At 48.7% G+C, this 16,209-nt stretch overlaps 1 protein-coding gene across 1 annotated transcript; it reads right to left on the bottom strand.

The window, feature by feature from the left end:
• Positions 1-2,155: 2,155 nt before the first annotated feature.
• Positions 2,156-5,189, bottom strand: TMEM218 (transmembrane protein 218). Its single transcript, XM_075172717.1, has 3 exons — positions 5,063-5,189; positions 4,877-4,979; positions 2,156-2,713 (listed from the first exon to the last, which is right to left on the bottom strand). Exons 1-3 carry the CDS (start codon positions 5,170-5,172, stop codon positions 2,579-2,581), a joined length of 348 nt encoding a protein of 115 aa, XP_075028818.1. The 5' UTR covers positions 5,173-5,189; the 3' UTR covers positions 2,156-2,578.
• Between the last annotated feature and the right edge of the window lie 11,020 nt (positions 5,190-16,209).

The raw sequence follows: 16,209 nt of genomic DNA on the forward strand, positions 1-16,209 counted from the left end.
GCACATGGGGCTTTTTCCCCAATTCATGAGACTTTTGGAAAAGCGCTGAAATGGCCTCTTCGTGCAAGAGCCACCGCGTCTCTCCTGCAGCGTGGCTTTCCGCTCTCCCCTAAATACCCCCCGCACAATAAGCCTTTTTACTGATTTTAGTTACAAACAGATTAAAGGGACGGAAAAAGCAAATATCTTGGGTTTATTTACAGCGTGAAACTGGAAGAAGCTTCACATTTCTGCTTTTAGGCTTGGTTTTTTTACTGCCCCAGCTGTTTTTGCCGCTGTTTCCCTGTTCGTTGGACTTGAAGCCTGGCAAAACGCTTCCGTCTCCGGCTGGCATAGTTTGCCGCTGCGGCCTCACCGAGGCTCTCCAAATCGCACAAGCACGGGGAATAAAGACACGGCAGGCACGGAGCCGGAGCGAGCTGCAAAACTAGCTTCGGGTTCATAAATGTTATTAAGATGATGAATTAAATATGAATTTTGTTTCAGGCATATCTTCAAAATCACCAAGAGACTCAACGCGCTTGTGTTGCATAAATGCTCGGCGTGTTCCTTAACATGATAGTTCGACTCCCTTGGACATAAGCTTCAGGATAGGAAGGGATTGAGCGTTTACGCGGCTTAAAAAGCAGATACGCCTCTCCTCTGCCTTTTTTTGAAGTGTACTTGCACGTTTTCAGCTGACCGAGTTAGGGCTCCTGGGCGCTGGGGCATTTTCTGCAGGGGAATTGTCGTCTTCGAGCCCACTAGCTCTGCCTTATTAATCTTTCATGTCCTGACAGCGATATTTTGTGACTGACAGCTGGCAGGACAGAGCTGGAAGAAGCCAGCCGGTTCTTTTATTTACTGTTCACCACCTTCAGTTCAAAATTAAAAAAAGGCAAAAAGAAAAAGAAAATCTCTAAAATGGGAATAAAAAACCCCCCAAACTGTACAAGAGCTATGAGTTTCTTGTCCTGAGGTTTTTGGCTATATTGCCCCTGAACACAGCTCAGGGCTGCGCGCTCGGCTCTAACCTCACAGCAATACTCGCTGCCCTCTCAACCGTGAAAGGCCGAGCGGCTTCATTCCTCCAGGGCTGGAAAACGCGAACCGCAACGTAACTCACCTCCCTCAGCTACCGCGGGGCACCTATGGGAACCTCTCCCGGCACAGTATGGATGGTAAAGGCTCCTTCTCTCCTCCGAAACCATCACACGACACTCTGGGCCAAAATGCTTTTCTCCTGCAAGCAAAGTTAAAAGCCTTGTGAGATTTCATGCAAGAAAATCAACCATCGCTGTTGAGGGATGGCGAAGACAGGGCAAGGCAGTAATTATTGCTGGTTAAGTACAGACATCCAGCCTGTGCGAGCCGCTGCTATCAACAGATTGATTCGCTGCACAGGCGGGAGACAGAGGTATCTGCCAGCTCAGCCCAGCCTCCCCGCTCCGCTTCAGTGGGGCTGTTCCCTCCATTTCCATGAAAAAACAGGGAGATGAATGGGATTTGATCCCATTGCTGCTGCTGAACAACATAAAAAGTGTTTTTTTCTCCCCAAGAGGAAAGGTATTGGAGTCGATTACCGGCTTCAGCCAGTGGCCTGCACTAGTGTGAGCAACGGTTTTGTGTTTTAGGGTAGCAGAAACCGCGAGCCTTCGGCTCCCCGCCCCAGGATGACAACTTGGGATCCCTACACATGTGGGAGACACTCGGGTGTCAGCACGGTCCTGGAAAAGCAACAGGCTTTTTTGTGGGCTGGCAGGATTTTTTAGCGCGGGGAGGCAAGACCTGGCTTTCCTCTGCATGCTTGCAGAGGGGAGATTTTAATTTGCCCATTTCAGCATTATTTTGCATGTTGTTCCCTCCCCACTCCAAAGCCTCAGTTTTCCAGCCTGGAAAAAAATTCCTCTTGATCCTCTGATTTTAGGGAACAGGGATTACTCCCCCATTTCCAATCCTCCACCAAATGAAGACAGATCATTCAGCTCCTTCCTGGGAATGCTGCAGAAAGGCTGAACAGGGCCAATTACAGAGACAACAGAGGAGTAAACGGCCAAAGGGACCGTCCCCAACGATCCACTGAATTTCCAAAAAAACCCACGTCTGCCACATGAAAAGGCAGTTTTCAGAGACACTGTCACCAAAGGGTGGCAAAAGACAATAAATAAAGACTGAGTCAGGGGGTTCTCAGAGAGTTTTATTAAACTAAGGTGAAAAAGGAACGATAACAAACCATCTCTTGTGGATAACAATAACAAACCATCTCGGCTCAGTTCAATTCATTGAATCAAGTGTAGTACAAAGTGCATGGATTTAAACTCTCCTGTAAAAGAGAAAAGAAGAGAGAGGTTAAAGCACCTTTGCAGTCTGCAGAGTCCCTGGAGAGGAAGGTGCTCGTGCTCAGTCCAAACTTGGCTTTTAAAGATGAAAGACACAGCCCTGGGTGCAAGCGACACACTTTGCTTGCTTCGCCGGCTCTTTCCGAGCTCGGAAAAACTCGACGCGTTCACCTCCAGAACAGTCTCCTGGTCTCCCTTCCTGGTTTATTGCCATGAAAATGGGATTTTCTCTTTGTGTGGATTGTTGCCTCCGGCTGCTGCTAGCTGCTGTGGAGCGGTTTGGCATATATGGGCTCCATGAGGTGATAAATCAGGAGCAGGAACAAGCACCCAAGTAAGACCAGGCTCATCACGGCCAGGAGGACGAAGCGGCCGATGAAGAAGGTGTCCACGATCTGCGGAGAGCGGGGAAAAAAAAAGACCACAACACACGTTACAGCCTTGGTCTGCTCCAGGAGCCTGGAGGGAGCACGCCACGTCCTGGAAAAGAGGATTGTCCAAGAAGATCACCCCAGGAGGAAAACCTTTGGGGTTCCCCCAGATTTCTCCCCTCGCTTTTCATTCCTGACACGGGTGCTCTCTGTGGGAGAGCAGGGTGTGCAACAAACGATTGAAAGAAGAACCCCTTTCCTCTGAAAAAAGCCGCTCGTGGGAAAGCTAACGTGGAGGAAAAGAGCAGCACAGTACCGAGCACAGGGAAGAAACACGAGTCAAAACCTGCAGCAGCTCTCCCCGGGCAGAAACCTCCCAGCACTGCAAGGAACTGTGCACAATTCTTCCTTTTTAGAAGGGGAATGGAGGGAAAAAGAAAAAAAGATTAAAAAAAGAAGATACAGCGGCAAGGCAAGACACAATGAGAAGCCAACCGCGAGAAGGCTGGTTACGAAATCATCCTCTCGGCTCCTGAGACTACCCCAGAGCTTTGCTCACCCCCGGCTCAGTTTTCTAAAACGCATTAGCACACGCTCAGCCTTGGTGTTGCTGTAGAAAGAGTCTCTTGTGAGCGACGCGTTGGCTCCTTCTGCACGTTTCACTTTTTAATTAGCCAATTAGCACAGTTTCGGTGCAGAAAGCCCAGGTCATGTATTATTGATAGTCAGGGCAGGTTCAGTCCAATTGAAGATCCAAAAAAATAAGCTTTCCATTTCTGTTGGCCTCCCGGGCACGAACATGCGCTCGGTTGCCCTTCATCTCGCTTCCAACCTTTACACGAGCAGGTCCCATGCAAGGCAGAGAAAAGAAAAAGCTTACAAGGATCTTTAGTAGCAATTTACACAGATCAAGATCTAGAAAAGCAATAATTAATATGCATTAATAATAGAACGGAGGAAACGGCACCTAAAACACCACAAAACTTTGTATTCAAAGCCCAAAGAGCTCTGGGAAAGCTCAAGATGGCAGCTCAGGCAGCGGTTGTGCAGGCAGCCTGATGCGACCCAAAACTGGGGGAGATCCCCACGCCTGACAACACAGACAAGGGGCTGTCTAAAAACACAGATGGCTCCATGCTTGAGCGCGGCAATAACCTACAACAGAGCCAAAACGCAGTTACTGGGCTTTAAAATAGAAAACAGAACTGGGGGAAAGCGAAAGGCTGCAGAATTAGAAGGGAAAATTATCAAAACTACCTGCCACGTGGCTATCGGCATGCTCCAAGGTACGTTGGAAGATGGAGGCAGGTGGGAGCACAGAGAGCCACGACCAAGCTGTGAAAGGGGATGGCAGAGGGGGAGCAGAAGCTGCTCCAGCCCAGGGCTGGGTGGGATAAAAATACGGGTGCGATTCCTACACAGACCCCCTTGGGCCTGGGGATGGGAGAATGGGAGCTAAAACCCACAGGTCATGAATCACGGCATGTAAATAAGGGATTTTGTTAAGGAAATAAATGGATCCCTGCTCTGTGAGCGACACAGCCTGCACCAACGGGAGCCTGCGCCGGTGCAGGAGCCGTGGGAGACTGAAAAGGCCGTGCAGGGCCATCCCGGAGGGAGAGGCGCATCCCCGGGGCCTCGGGGCACCCATGGGGGCCAGCCCTGAGGTAAAGCCCTGTCCCTGGATTCCATCCTAAGGTAAAGGCCCATTCCTGGGGCCTCAGAGCAGCAGTTGGAGCCTTCCCTGAGGTAAAGGCCCATCCCCGCGGCCTCAGGGCAGCAGTTGCAGCCCTCCCTGAGGCAAAGGCCCATCCGCGGGGCCCCAGGGCACCCGTGGGGGCCAGCCCTGAGGTAAAGGCTCATCCCTGGGGCCTCAGGGCAGCTGTTGGCGCCATTCCTGAGGTAAAGGCTCATCCCTGGGGCCTCGGGGCACCCGTGGGGGCCAGTCCTGAGGTAAAGACCTGTCCCTGGACTCCATCCTGAGGTAAAGGCCCATCCCCGGGGCCTCAGGGCACCCGTGGGGGCCAGCCCTGAGGTAAAGACCCATCCCCGGGGCCTCGGAGCGGCTGTTGGGGCCATCCCTGAGGTAAAGGCCCACCCCCGGGGGCTCGGGACGGCCCCTGGGGCCTTCCCTGCGGTAACATCCCGCCACCCCGCTTGGCCACGCAGGCCGTGGCGTGGGCTCACCTCATCGGCGGGGGCTGTGGCCGGGCGCTCGTCCTCCCGGGGGAAGAGCAGCAGCGCGGCGCTGAGGATGGCGGCTCCCAGCGTCACCGGCACCACGGCGAACCTGCGGGGAGAGGCGGGCGGAGCGGCCTCAGCACCGGGCCCGGCCTGATCCCACCCCCTCCCCGCCCCTTTCCCGCTGCTCACCGGGCCCGGCCGGCCGCGCGGGAGAGCGCCAGGCAGAGCAGCAGCGCCAGGCCCCAGAGCAGCTGCAGCACCAGCACGCCCGGCCCCACGCCCAGCGCCGTGCCCGCCATGCCGCTCCGCCGCTGCCGCTTCCCCCTAGCAACCGCACCGCGCCGCAGCGGCCAAGCCAATCAGCGCCGTCCTCCGCCCGCCCGACGCTTCCCATTGGCTGTGGGGCGAGACGTGGGGGCGGGGCCGAGGCTTTTCCCGCGGCGTGAGAGGCAGTGGCGCGCCACGGGGCTTCGTGCACGCCGGTCCCGGTCCCGGTCCCGGTCCCGGTCCCGGTCCCGGTCCCGGTCCCGGTCCCGGTCCCGGTGTCAGGGAGCTCACAGGACCCTCCTCCAGCCGCTGCCCCTCCGGCGACTGGGGCCCCCATCCCGATCCTGTGAAGTGCTCCCGGTGGGAATTTCCCTCACCCCTGCTCCCGTGGCAGACAGATCGGTGCTTAATTAACCCAGCGTTGCTCGTTACGTAGGCTCTGCCACCGGCCGTGGCTGCCAGCCAGCTCTTGCCCACCCGGCTGCAGGGAGCATCTCTGTTGGAGCGAGGTCTCAACTCCAAAAACCTGAAATTTAACTGCCCACACCCTGAAAATATTTAGGGCCCAAATCAGGCAGATTTGGTTAATATAAACACGGCTGGATACGGCAGAGTTTTGCACCGGTGTGGACAGCCACACGGGGGGTCAAGGGCCTCCGGCCAAGCCAAGGAGGTTTGTTAATGCACCGAGCATCTTTTAATACCAAGACGAGGGATTTCCATTTTAAAGCCATTTTTCTGCCTGTTTTTAAATCCTGTTTCTTCCCCATCGCATCTCGCCCATCAGACCTTGGCCGGTATGGTTTGATGGGTGACTTTATGCCGGTATTCACGGCTCACCTACCAGCTAACCCAAAAAAAGTAAATACATTGATATATTCAGTTTTTCCTTTCTACTACTTTAAGTCTGATGATACTTTGACTGCATAAAATGTCACGTAACTGCTGTTTTCTTTCTGTCATTTCTTTCAATGGGAGGAATAAAACGGTGATTAATTATGCTGCGCGGCACCAACCTGCCTTTCCCTGCGATGAAATCAAAGTCGCCAGCGTGACATCAACCAGTTCGGCAAGCAGAGCGCAAACTGTCTCCGACACCTGCTTTTACTTGGCATCGAGTAGGAACCGCCTGCCAACATATTAAAAGCGTATGTTTGATAGCAAACTCCTTCCCGCACCGTCTCATGCCATTAATCCCACCAGAGAGGATTTTTTTTTTCTCTGCAAACCCCATGTTGGCGATGTCCGTCTTCACCATCATTTTCCCAACCCTTCTCTTCCGTTGTTCCCCGTGCTTCCTGCTCCTGTTGGCAATCCGAAACGATAAATTTGCTCCTGTTGTTTGAGAATCTCCCTTTGCTTTTCTCTAATTTCCCATTTATTTGCATTTTTGGACCCCGGTAGTTTGTAAAACCCCAAATTTCTTCATAGCCCTGTTTTCATAGAGACCCTCCTCTTGCTGCCATTCCTCTTCCATCCTTTGGCTTTCCATCTAAAAGCAATCATTTTTGTCCATCAGCCAACAAGGCTTTTCCTTTACTGAATTTTCCCTTCTATCTTTTATCCGCAGCTTTAACAACGGCATCTTTAACCTGTTCCTGTGTCGACTGGGTCTTTTCAGTATTTGTTATCTCCTTCATCTTCTCTTGGTGCTGCCTGGTAGTTTCCTCATTCCGGCAATGACAACGTTAAGTTCAAGAGGTTGCAGCAGAGAGCTTGAATCACCCAACTATTGAACCCATTGCTGGACCACGCCACATCCCAGATATTTGGCCAGAGGTCGAAGCATAAATTTGATATACGCCCCAGCAACCACATCCAGCGGCCAGGGTGAGGACATGTTGCTTGTTGGTTTTAATCCCATCTGTTGTATCCAGCATAGTTGGGCTGATGGTAACACAAGCACTAAGATTTGGAGATGAAATGATGCCCAGCAACCCCAATGCACTCCAGAATATCCCTATAATATTTATTTATATGGCACATATATGGCAGCAGGGCTATGGGTTTCTTTGAGCACAACGGAGGCAAGCTGTAAATCCACAGCTAAGGGATTGGGAGAAGGTACGTGGGAAAACAAACCTCATTGGTGTGATATTTCCAAGCACAACGTTCCTTAGAAATTTCTTCAACCCATCTGCAACAAACCACATCATCCTAAACACCCTCTTCTTTATCTCAGCCTCCCCCCGGCATCAGAAGTGCCTCGACGGTGATTTGCCTTATGGGACTCCTCTGGCAGCTGGTCAGTTAAATGCAAAGATTAGATTTTATGGCCAAAGAATAATTTATTGCTGTCCTAAAATGAGGATTTTTTTCAGCTTTTACCTGCTAGGATTTGATATCATTTACTGCTTGTGTCAGAGTTGCACTGCACCTGTAAAAAAAAAAAAAACAAACAGAAAGGGGGGAAAAAGCAATACTGGATATAAAATGTGAATTTAAATATGTAGGAAAGCAGCAGAAATTGAGGATTTTCGCATTGTTTGCAGTGATTGCATGACTTTAGGAGAAACTTCATATTTGTGGTGTTTTTTTCCAGGATAATGGCTGATGTGGGGATGTCTGCAGATCTGAGTTTCACAGAGACTTTTGACTTGCATCTAAACCCTTACTCTGGGCAGGACGCATCAAACCGATGACAAACGATGTGGTAACGGTTAATTCCAGGTCCAACATATTTGATATCAATAATCTAGGTACCGTAAAGCCTTTACTGGCAAGGTTCTCAAGCAATACCGTGCTTTACGTGGTAAATAAGGAGAAGCAGAGTCATCTGGATGCTGTTGGATGCTCACAGCCCAGCAAAACCCAATGCAAAGAATTTATTTGGACACAAATAATTCAGGTGGTCGCCAATGGATGGGAGATGCTGTCCTGCCCAGGAATGATTTGAAGGTTGTTTCATCACCGCAGGTGGTTTTTCCCAAGGAAAAGATCCGTGGATTGCAGTGTTTCTTGCCAAAGGCATGAGAAAGATCCTGACGTTGGAATTGGACAAAATGGGCCTGGCAGAGAGATGCAATTAGTGCCGAGGTTAATCAAATGCTTGGCCCAGGAGGATGGAGAGGTCATCTTACTTCAAGGGCTGCAAGGCAGGATCAGATGGATCAAAGCTCTTTTGATCGCTTGAGGAGCAGCCCCCAGAAACGGGGCAGGTTTGGGTCGAGATGGCCTTTTTCAGGTTAAAAACTGAAAATCTGCCATGCCTGGTTCATCCCAGTGGCCAAAATGACCAACATGATCTAATATCAGATGATATTAAATGGTCAAACTCTTGGTGGCGGAGTTGGAAGTGCTGGGGGAATTGATTTAAAACTCTTTGCGCAGTCGTAAAACTTGCAGTTTTACGGCTGGAGCTCCCCGACACTCCAATATTAGAATTAAAAAGAAACAGGCGTTGATGCAAGCAAGAAAATATTCTGCTCCTGATTTAAAGACTAGCGAATTGCTAAATATTTTTATTAGCGGCAAATTTGCAGCTTGCTGGAACTAATTTCACGCCCGGTAGATATGGAGCTTAAGCTGGGGATGGCGTTAAATTACTCTCTTGTAAAGGTATTTAAGCCTTATGATGGGGATGCTGTTAGATGGTGGGGACCTGGCTGGGGACCCCCTTTTTGGGGTTGTTCCTCGTGGGTTGGGAGCCCGGGGACGGCGGCTGGGGAAAGCCGAGCTCTTGCAGCATTGGTACAAACCCATCATTTCCCCCCCAGGTGCGATAGCAACCACCAAATCCCTTCATTTGCATAAATTTTCTTATGGAGGTTTGCTGCAAATCAGCGCAGGAGTGGGACGGTTGTCAGGCCCTGGGATCCTCCAGCCTGGAAAGATGCTATTTGTATTTTTGAGGTATTTTTGGCTTATTTCAGAGATTATTTAGGGTATTCAGGTTTTAATCGGTTTAATTGATTTAAAAATTTATTTAATTAGTTTTAAAATGTATTTAATTGATTTTTAAATTTATTTAATTGATTTTAATTATTTTAATTTATTTTTTTTTTAGGATATTCTGGGTTTAGATGATTTAAGAGATGGGTAAAGCAGGCACGGCTGGATCCCTGAGTGCCGCTTGCCCTCTGTGCCCATTATTTCCACATCTTCTTCATCGGCCAGAAGTTTTACACCTTGGAGATGGTTTTCCAGCCTGAATCCCTCCATCCTCCTTCTGCAAAGCCTCCGGGTGTACCGGGAACCACCCAGCTTAATGCAATGGGAAAAACCCATCCCGTTTCGATTTGCCCGGATACAAACCGGGACAGGTGCAGGGATGGGGTTGGAGGATGCGGATCCCGAGAAAGGAAAGCGAAGGCGTTGAGAGGATCCGATTACCCCTCTAAAAATACCTCCGGGAGGGTGGCGGTGGTAAACAAGAGCTATTTAAATCCCCCGGTCCACTTTCTGCGATGGAAATATATGAGGTTAAATAGTTCTCCCCGACTTCTTGGAGGACGTGTATGGCCGAGAAGTGCTAAATTGCCCTTTTCCGAAAAGAAATCCCTAAGAAAAGAAAGTTAAAATAATAGGAGAGGGTTTGTAATGGCTCCAGTGGGGATACAGCTCTCTCTCGCAGGAACCCACTTCGGATTATCTTTCTCTTGCTGATGGCGGAAATCAATTTTAATCGTCCTGACGGGAAATGAGGATGTAAGACTTCAAACAGAACAAATCCTGCAACGTTCGAAAAATAATAAGATGGGATATGAAGTCACTTTTAAAATAAAAAAAATCCCATCCCGGCAAGAGGAGATGCCTCTAAAAGCCAAAAATGCCTCGGCTGGTGGGAGGTGGAGGAGCAAAAGCATTTCCCATGGTGGGACGAGTCCGACCCCAACCGAGAAGCACTTGGAGAAGGTGGATGGAGGAAGACAGGGTGTCTCTGTCATCACCCGTTGTGGTTCAAAATGCTCCCAAGTGGGAGGAAGTTGGTCGTTTTTTGGGTTTGGTGACTTTTTATAATAAATGCAATTCTAATTCAGTCCAGTAAATTTCTACATCAGTACAAATAATGCTTTTCGATACTTGGCTCTCTGAAGTTAAAGCAACTGCAGAGTGATTTCCCTAAAAAACCCTAAGAAAACCACTCCTATAGTTGTCTTCTGGGGATGCTTAAATGTCATCATGCCCACATAGGGTGACGTTTCCCATGGGATCAAAGGCCCTGGGTGATATCGCAACAAAATCTGACCCAGCCAAGGAGAGGAAGGAGGAGAGAAACCTCCTGAGAGACTTAAATTGGGTTGTAGAGCCCTCCCTGGGTGCTGCAAGTGATGGAGCAGAGGCAAAGTTAAAGGAAGGAGGCAAAGAACGGATGGAAAATGAATATAAGAAGGTCGAGGGGGGAAAGAAAGGCAAGAACAGGGTCTGGGGAGATGCTAAAAATTAAAATTTGCTTTTATAATGGCATTCCTGAAGGTGCTAAATCCCATGGTGAGGTGTTTTTCCAAGAAACTTCGATTTCCCATACATTTCTCCAAGAAATGCTATTTCCCATCAATCTTAAAAGAGTATCAGTATGGGACCTCCTTGTGTCATCGCTTCTGGAAACCTCTCGCCTTTACCCCTGTCAACCTCTTCCTCCTTCCAGCCCAAGAGTTTTTAGGCGAGAAACCAAGGAGTCATCGATAGTAAAACCCTCGACACTTCACTTTAAGTGGCTCATCATCATTAGTTCTTTTGGTATTCCTCGTAATGGCATTAATCACCGGCCGCTCATTAGACTTTAATGTGCCCGTAATATGTTCATCCGTAGTAATTCAATCGCAATTGAGCGGTCAATAATGTCTCCTTCTTGGAAAGGGTTGGGCGACGGCAACATCCATCCATGGTGGAACGTTGGGTGACCGTGAGCAGCCAACATCTGCTGAAATGGCCCGAATTTGTCGCTGCAGTCCCCAAGACTTTCAAGCAGGGTTTTTTTTTGGCAGCTAAGCCTGTTTGCAGTTTTAATTATGGTTTTCTTCTCCACTCCTTGCAACACCTTGCTCTCGCTCCTTTTCATTTGACATATATCGATTTTTTTTCCCCGTTCCTTGGGTGATGTGGTTGTTGTTGTTGTTGCTGTTTTTTTTTTTAAAATTAATTTCCTTCCTTATTTGTGTGTGGTGGCAGGGAAATTAGTCGTGGTGGGAACCGTCTGGGCCTGGAGCAGCAAGGTCAAAGCGCTGCATGGCTACTGGGAGCTTCCTTCAAAAGTCACAGTGTTGCCCTTAAGAACTCATCTCCCCAAGTTCTGAGCATGTAGGAAGTGGCTTTTATATCCCAAAATTAAATTTTGGAATTTCACACACCTCAGGGTCATTGGTAAAAAGGATGTTCTTGTGTATCCGGCCATCACAGCGCTCGATCAACTCATGGCTTCATCCTACCACCTGTGGACAAACCCAAGGATGGAGATCGCCCACCTCTCGGGGACCTCCCTGGGATGCACTGACCTCCCTGGCCAGGCCTCACCTCCAATCGATTTTTTAATTGCTGGTGGATGGCAAAAAAAAAGGAGATGCGTCCTTTCTGCTGCATCATGACTCCATGGTCCTTCCAAAACCATGCAGCGGTTGCCCCATGTTCTCCCAAGGGCACCATTTTATTTCAGCCCTGGGGTTTTGGTTTCAGACCTGGGGACCTTTGCATCCCAAAGGATGCATAAAACTTATTTTGCTTTCCTTTACCTGCGGAGGAGATATTATGTAGTGCTTTGGTTTTCTCAGGTCCATCAGCAAGTCTCTGAGATAACTCCAGTAGCCAAGGGTATGAACCATTTAGATGGTATTTAAGATCCTTTTGGGTAACCTGTGCAAAAAAAAAAAATTAAAAGGCGGCTAATCAAATGGCTTTGAGGGCTGTAAAAAAGCAGAATTCAATCCCTGCAAACTTTCCTAGATGTAATTTCAGGAGAGATCAAAGATGACACTAACCTAAGGAAGTAAAGCTACTCAAAATTCAAAGTTTATAGTCCATCTGTCTCTTTGCTTCAGGGAGCCGGTATTAAATTTATTGCTAAATAAAACAAATAAGCCTAGGAAAAGTCGGCGTCGAAATCTGCATACTCGTAAGAGAATTAACAGAGCTCTCTTGTTATGATGGCTGCTTCTCAATTTGCATCTTTAAAGAGTTGTGACCATCTCTCCGCTTCTCCCTTCGCCGGCTCCTCCGAAGCCAGGCCGGTGCCGGCGGTTGGCGCCGCGCTTGCATCGCTTGGTGAAGAGATGCTGCGGATGAAGGTTGAACTCCCGTCGTGGACTGAACCGAAACGAGGATGGGAAGGGATGCTGAAGCCCAGCCAAGGTGAAGAAACATCTCAGGTGGAGCCAAAATTTAAAAGGGCAGGATTCAGCACCTCCACATCGCTTTTGCCGGCTGTCTGGTACCCAACTACCGCAGATATCCAAGTAAAAAATAAGTTGGGGGGGGGGTTTATTGCTTTACCTGGTTTATCCCATTAATCAACCCTAGTTTTTATTTTCACGCTGTTTGCACAAGGTGTAGTTTTGTGATTATTTAGATTTTTTATTCCCCTCGGTGTGTATCCCTCCAGCCCATCCCTATCTCAACTGGCCGATATCGCCTTCGGAAAACAGATTCCAAAGCTTGCCCAAGTGCTAGAGGTAAGTCGCTTTAAACATCCAGATCCTCCTTTTTTTTTTTTTTAATGCCTGGAAATGCTTGGAAAAGGATCAGTCGATCAGACGCTCACAGTAACTTTGCATGGGAGAGCCTGAAGGAGCAGCAAGAACCAGCCACGGACTTATTACGTCTTGAAATTAAACATTTAAAAGGAGTAAGTTGGCAGCAGGGATTTTCTAATCAAAATATATATAACCTGCCATTTATCCAGCATTTTTCCTCCGGAAGGACCCCAAAGTGCTTTCCCGGCTCAACGAGCCATCATTAACCCCTGCTCAGCTGGTGCAGGGAGGGGAGAAATCCCATTTTTTCAGTTATTTTCCCGCTTGATCCCGGCTGCTTGGTGGAGGCAACGACAGGGAAAAATCTTTTCTTTTGGCTTTAGCTTGCTTTATTATCGATCCATCAATCTTGCGCAAGAAATAAGCTGTAATCTTATTTAATCTCGCATGGGGAAACCTCCGGAAATATCGAGCCATCCCGGCATCGATCACTTATTCTTAATACATCCTCCTTGCACCTATGGATTATCGATAAAGCCTTTAATTACATTCTCCCGTGTATTTATCTATTAATAGTTGTCAAATCTGTGTAGCGCTGCTTGCTCTTATTTGTGTGTCTGAGACTATTTAAAATGCATGGTGGCTTCAAAAATAATGCTGTCGCCTCAGTGCCGTAAATCTGTTTGGATTCACTCTCTTATTATTCCCAGGAAAATCATGTGCAGAGGTAAAAATAAACATATTTAAGGAGAGGAGTTGCCCTGTGGGTATCTGAGGTACCACAAACTGAGGGAAATCAGCTTTAATAGAAATCCTCCATGAGCTAAATAGTTAGGATTTGGGGAATCCCTTCACTTCAGCCCGGATTTCGTGCAAGCATCATTGGGTTCAGACGGACGAGTGTCCGTGTGTCCGGTCCCGGGTTAATTATGTTGCTTTTAAGGTTGCGTTGGATGATGCTGACTTTTTTCCTCTCTTCTTGAAACTCGTATCTGGAGAGGGTTTTGAAAGGCGTGAGAAAATGTCTATATCCTAAATGTCTTATAAAAATCCAATGCAAGTTTTAATGGGTGATTTGTATTAAGCATCGTCCCCCGATCGCAGCGCGGTGCCCGAGCAGGAGGGGTGAAGGGCTGGTGGGTACCACCAACGTCCGAGCTGGGACAGTTTGGAGCAGCATCTGATCCGAAACAAGTCCTAAATTTTCCTTAGGGATCCCTTTTTAGCATCCTTTAGCTCCCAAAGGGGTCGGACATCCTCCCAGGGAGCGAGCTTGCAATTTGGAGGAGTTATCTTACCCCTCTTACCCCTCTTAAGAGTTATCTTACCATCGCAGTGCTTAAGCTGGGCTCAGCCGCAAAGCTCAGCCTTAGTCCCGGCCGTGGCTGCATCCTAAAACCCCATCTTGTTTTTAACATCTATCGTTTAATAATTTACTCGGCTTCACTCTTATGTATTTTTCAGAGTATCCTGTCACAGTTTTCTTAGAGAAATCCAACACGAGCAATAATGCAATCTTGGAAAGAGAATTGAATTATTTATGGAGGAGCAGTCAAACGACGGAGACTAAACCGCTATATTTTATGTAATTTGTTTTCTCCTGAAGCCCGTTATGTAAAAATGTAAATATTGCCGGTTATATATGTTGCCGCTCTTGCCAAATGTTTAATATTTTAGCAAACTCGCTCCGAGTACTCATCACTGTTGAGAAGGAACCGTCCGTGTGCTCTTGAATAAGCGCTGATTAGTTTGCGGTAATTATATATTTACAACACCGACTTCGAGTGCGCAAAAACCCATCCCTCTGAGATGCCCACGCACCAGCTTTGGGGCAGGTAAACGGCACAACCCTCAAATTTTGGGGGACCCCTGAGTGAAGAGGGTTTAATTTCAGGGAGGTTTTCCAGTGGTCCGTGCCCCGGCTTGGGATGGGGATGTGGAATAAGGTGTTTGATTGAGGGTTTTGAGGTTTTTGGACATCTCTTCCAGCTGGGTACCACCTGCATCCCTGGGCTGCAGCCACAGGAGGGTGGTCCAGGGCGGGGAGAAGCGGGTCGGTACCCACCAGAGCCCCCACGGGAGCCGGGCTCTGCATCCTGGCAGGAATGCTGCCGAGCATCCCTGGTCCCACCAGGCAGGTCTGGGGAGCACCAGGCAGGTCTGGCAGGACAAGATCCCATCAAGAAAAGACTATCCAGGGGTGACCTGTAACAGCAGAAAGATGCATTTCTGGGGGAAAAAACCCCAAGATTGAGTGCAGGAGGCTTTTAATTTACCGCCAAAAAAAATACAGCAAGACCCCATGGCTAGATGTTGAAGCGGAGCCAGTTCAACTGGGAAATCAGGCGCCGTTTTTTTTAACCAGGGATGATAATTAACCGCTGGAAAAACTCTCCAGAGAAGAAATGGCTTTTGCATTTGCAGAGGAAAAATCCAGGCCTGGATACTTTTCCTGGAGGATGAACGCAAGTTTCCGAAACCAGTGGAGGAATCGCTTTGGTGATCGGCAACAGAAATTGGGGAAGAGGAAATTGATGCTGGAGGAGCGAATGTGGGATGCTCGAGGAATGAACTTGGGATGCTCAAGGAGCAAACATGGGATGCTCGAAACAGCTCTGCACCAGGAGAACCCTAAAATATTGGGCACTTGAACATTTTTGGTGATGACGGGACTTAAAATACGCCCCACGTTTGCCTGCCCTCTTTTTATCTGTTTTTCAAGACGAGATGCCGAGCGCGGATGATCCCACGGTCCTTTGATACCAAGATGATGGGGTTTCCATCCGCCTCCCCTTACCTCTCCCATTCAAACCCTCCAGCTTCCGAAAAACCCGAAATATTTTTTGCCCGGCATCCCCAGCTGGTTGAAACAACCGGCGACAGCTTTATGGCTCCTCGTCTTCGCTCCTTCCCATGGAATAGCAATGAGGGAAGGGGAAAACCGTCCCGTCGGCTGATTTACAAGGCAAGAAATTATAAATCATTGCCCCAACACCTCCAAAGGATCGGGGGGGGATGCCCCGCATTCCAGCTGGTTGTCCCAGGATGCTTTTTTTTTGGGGGGGGGGGGAAGGAGATGCATCCCAACCACCCGCTGCATCTCTCCGCTATTTTATCGCTGGAGCCCGGGCATGAACCATCTATTTTTGGTTGCTCACCAAAAGGCGATCACCGTATTTTAGTCACCGCTCTCAAGTACGAGGCGGAAAGATTCGGAGCAAATATTTTCCAGATGGGTTTTTTTTCAGGATAAGCTGGAAGGAGGGATTTAGAAAGGGGGTTTTGCAAGTGGTCGCTCGCCCCGGGAAACCCAAGAGGGAAAATTGGGGTGTTTTGGGTTCCTAGCTTTAAATTTAAGCTCGTTTTTCCACCTTTCCCATCACATCCCTGACCCTACAGCCATCCCTTGCGCATCATTTATTGCCACTGTAACACTTCGGAGCC

Source organism: Calonectris borealis, chromosome 24 (assembly GCF_964195595.1).
Source record: "Calonectris borealis chromosome 24, bCalBor7.hap1.2, whole genome shotgun sequence".
Taxonomy (NCBI): Eukaryota; Metazoa; Chordata; class Aves; order Procellariiformes; family Procellariidae; genus Calonectris; species Calonectris borealis.

Bases quoted from the DNA above. Each gene is read 5' to 3' on its own strand.
- TMEM218 (XM_075172717.1), bottom strand. From the start codon at position 5,172: ATGGCGGGCACGGCGCTGGGCGTGGGGCCGGGCGTGCTGGTGCTGCAG. The intron at 4,980-5,062 runs GTGAGCAGCGGG...CTCTCCCCGCAG, and splicing joins CGCGCGGCCGGCCGGGCCCG to GTTCGCCGTGGTGCCGGTGA. The intron at 2,714-4,876 runs GTGAGCCCACGC...CGCTCTCCGCAG, and splicing joins CCACAGCCCCCGCCGATGAG to ATCGTGGACACCTTCTTCAT.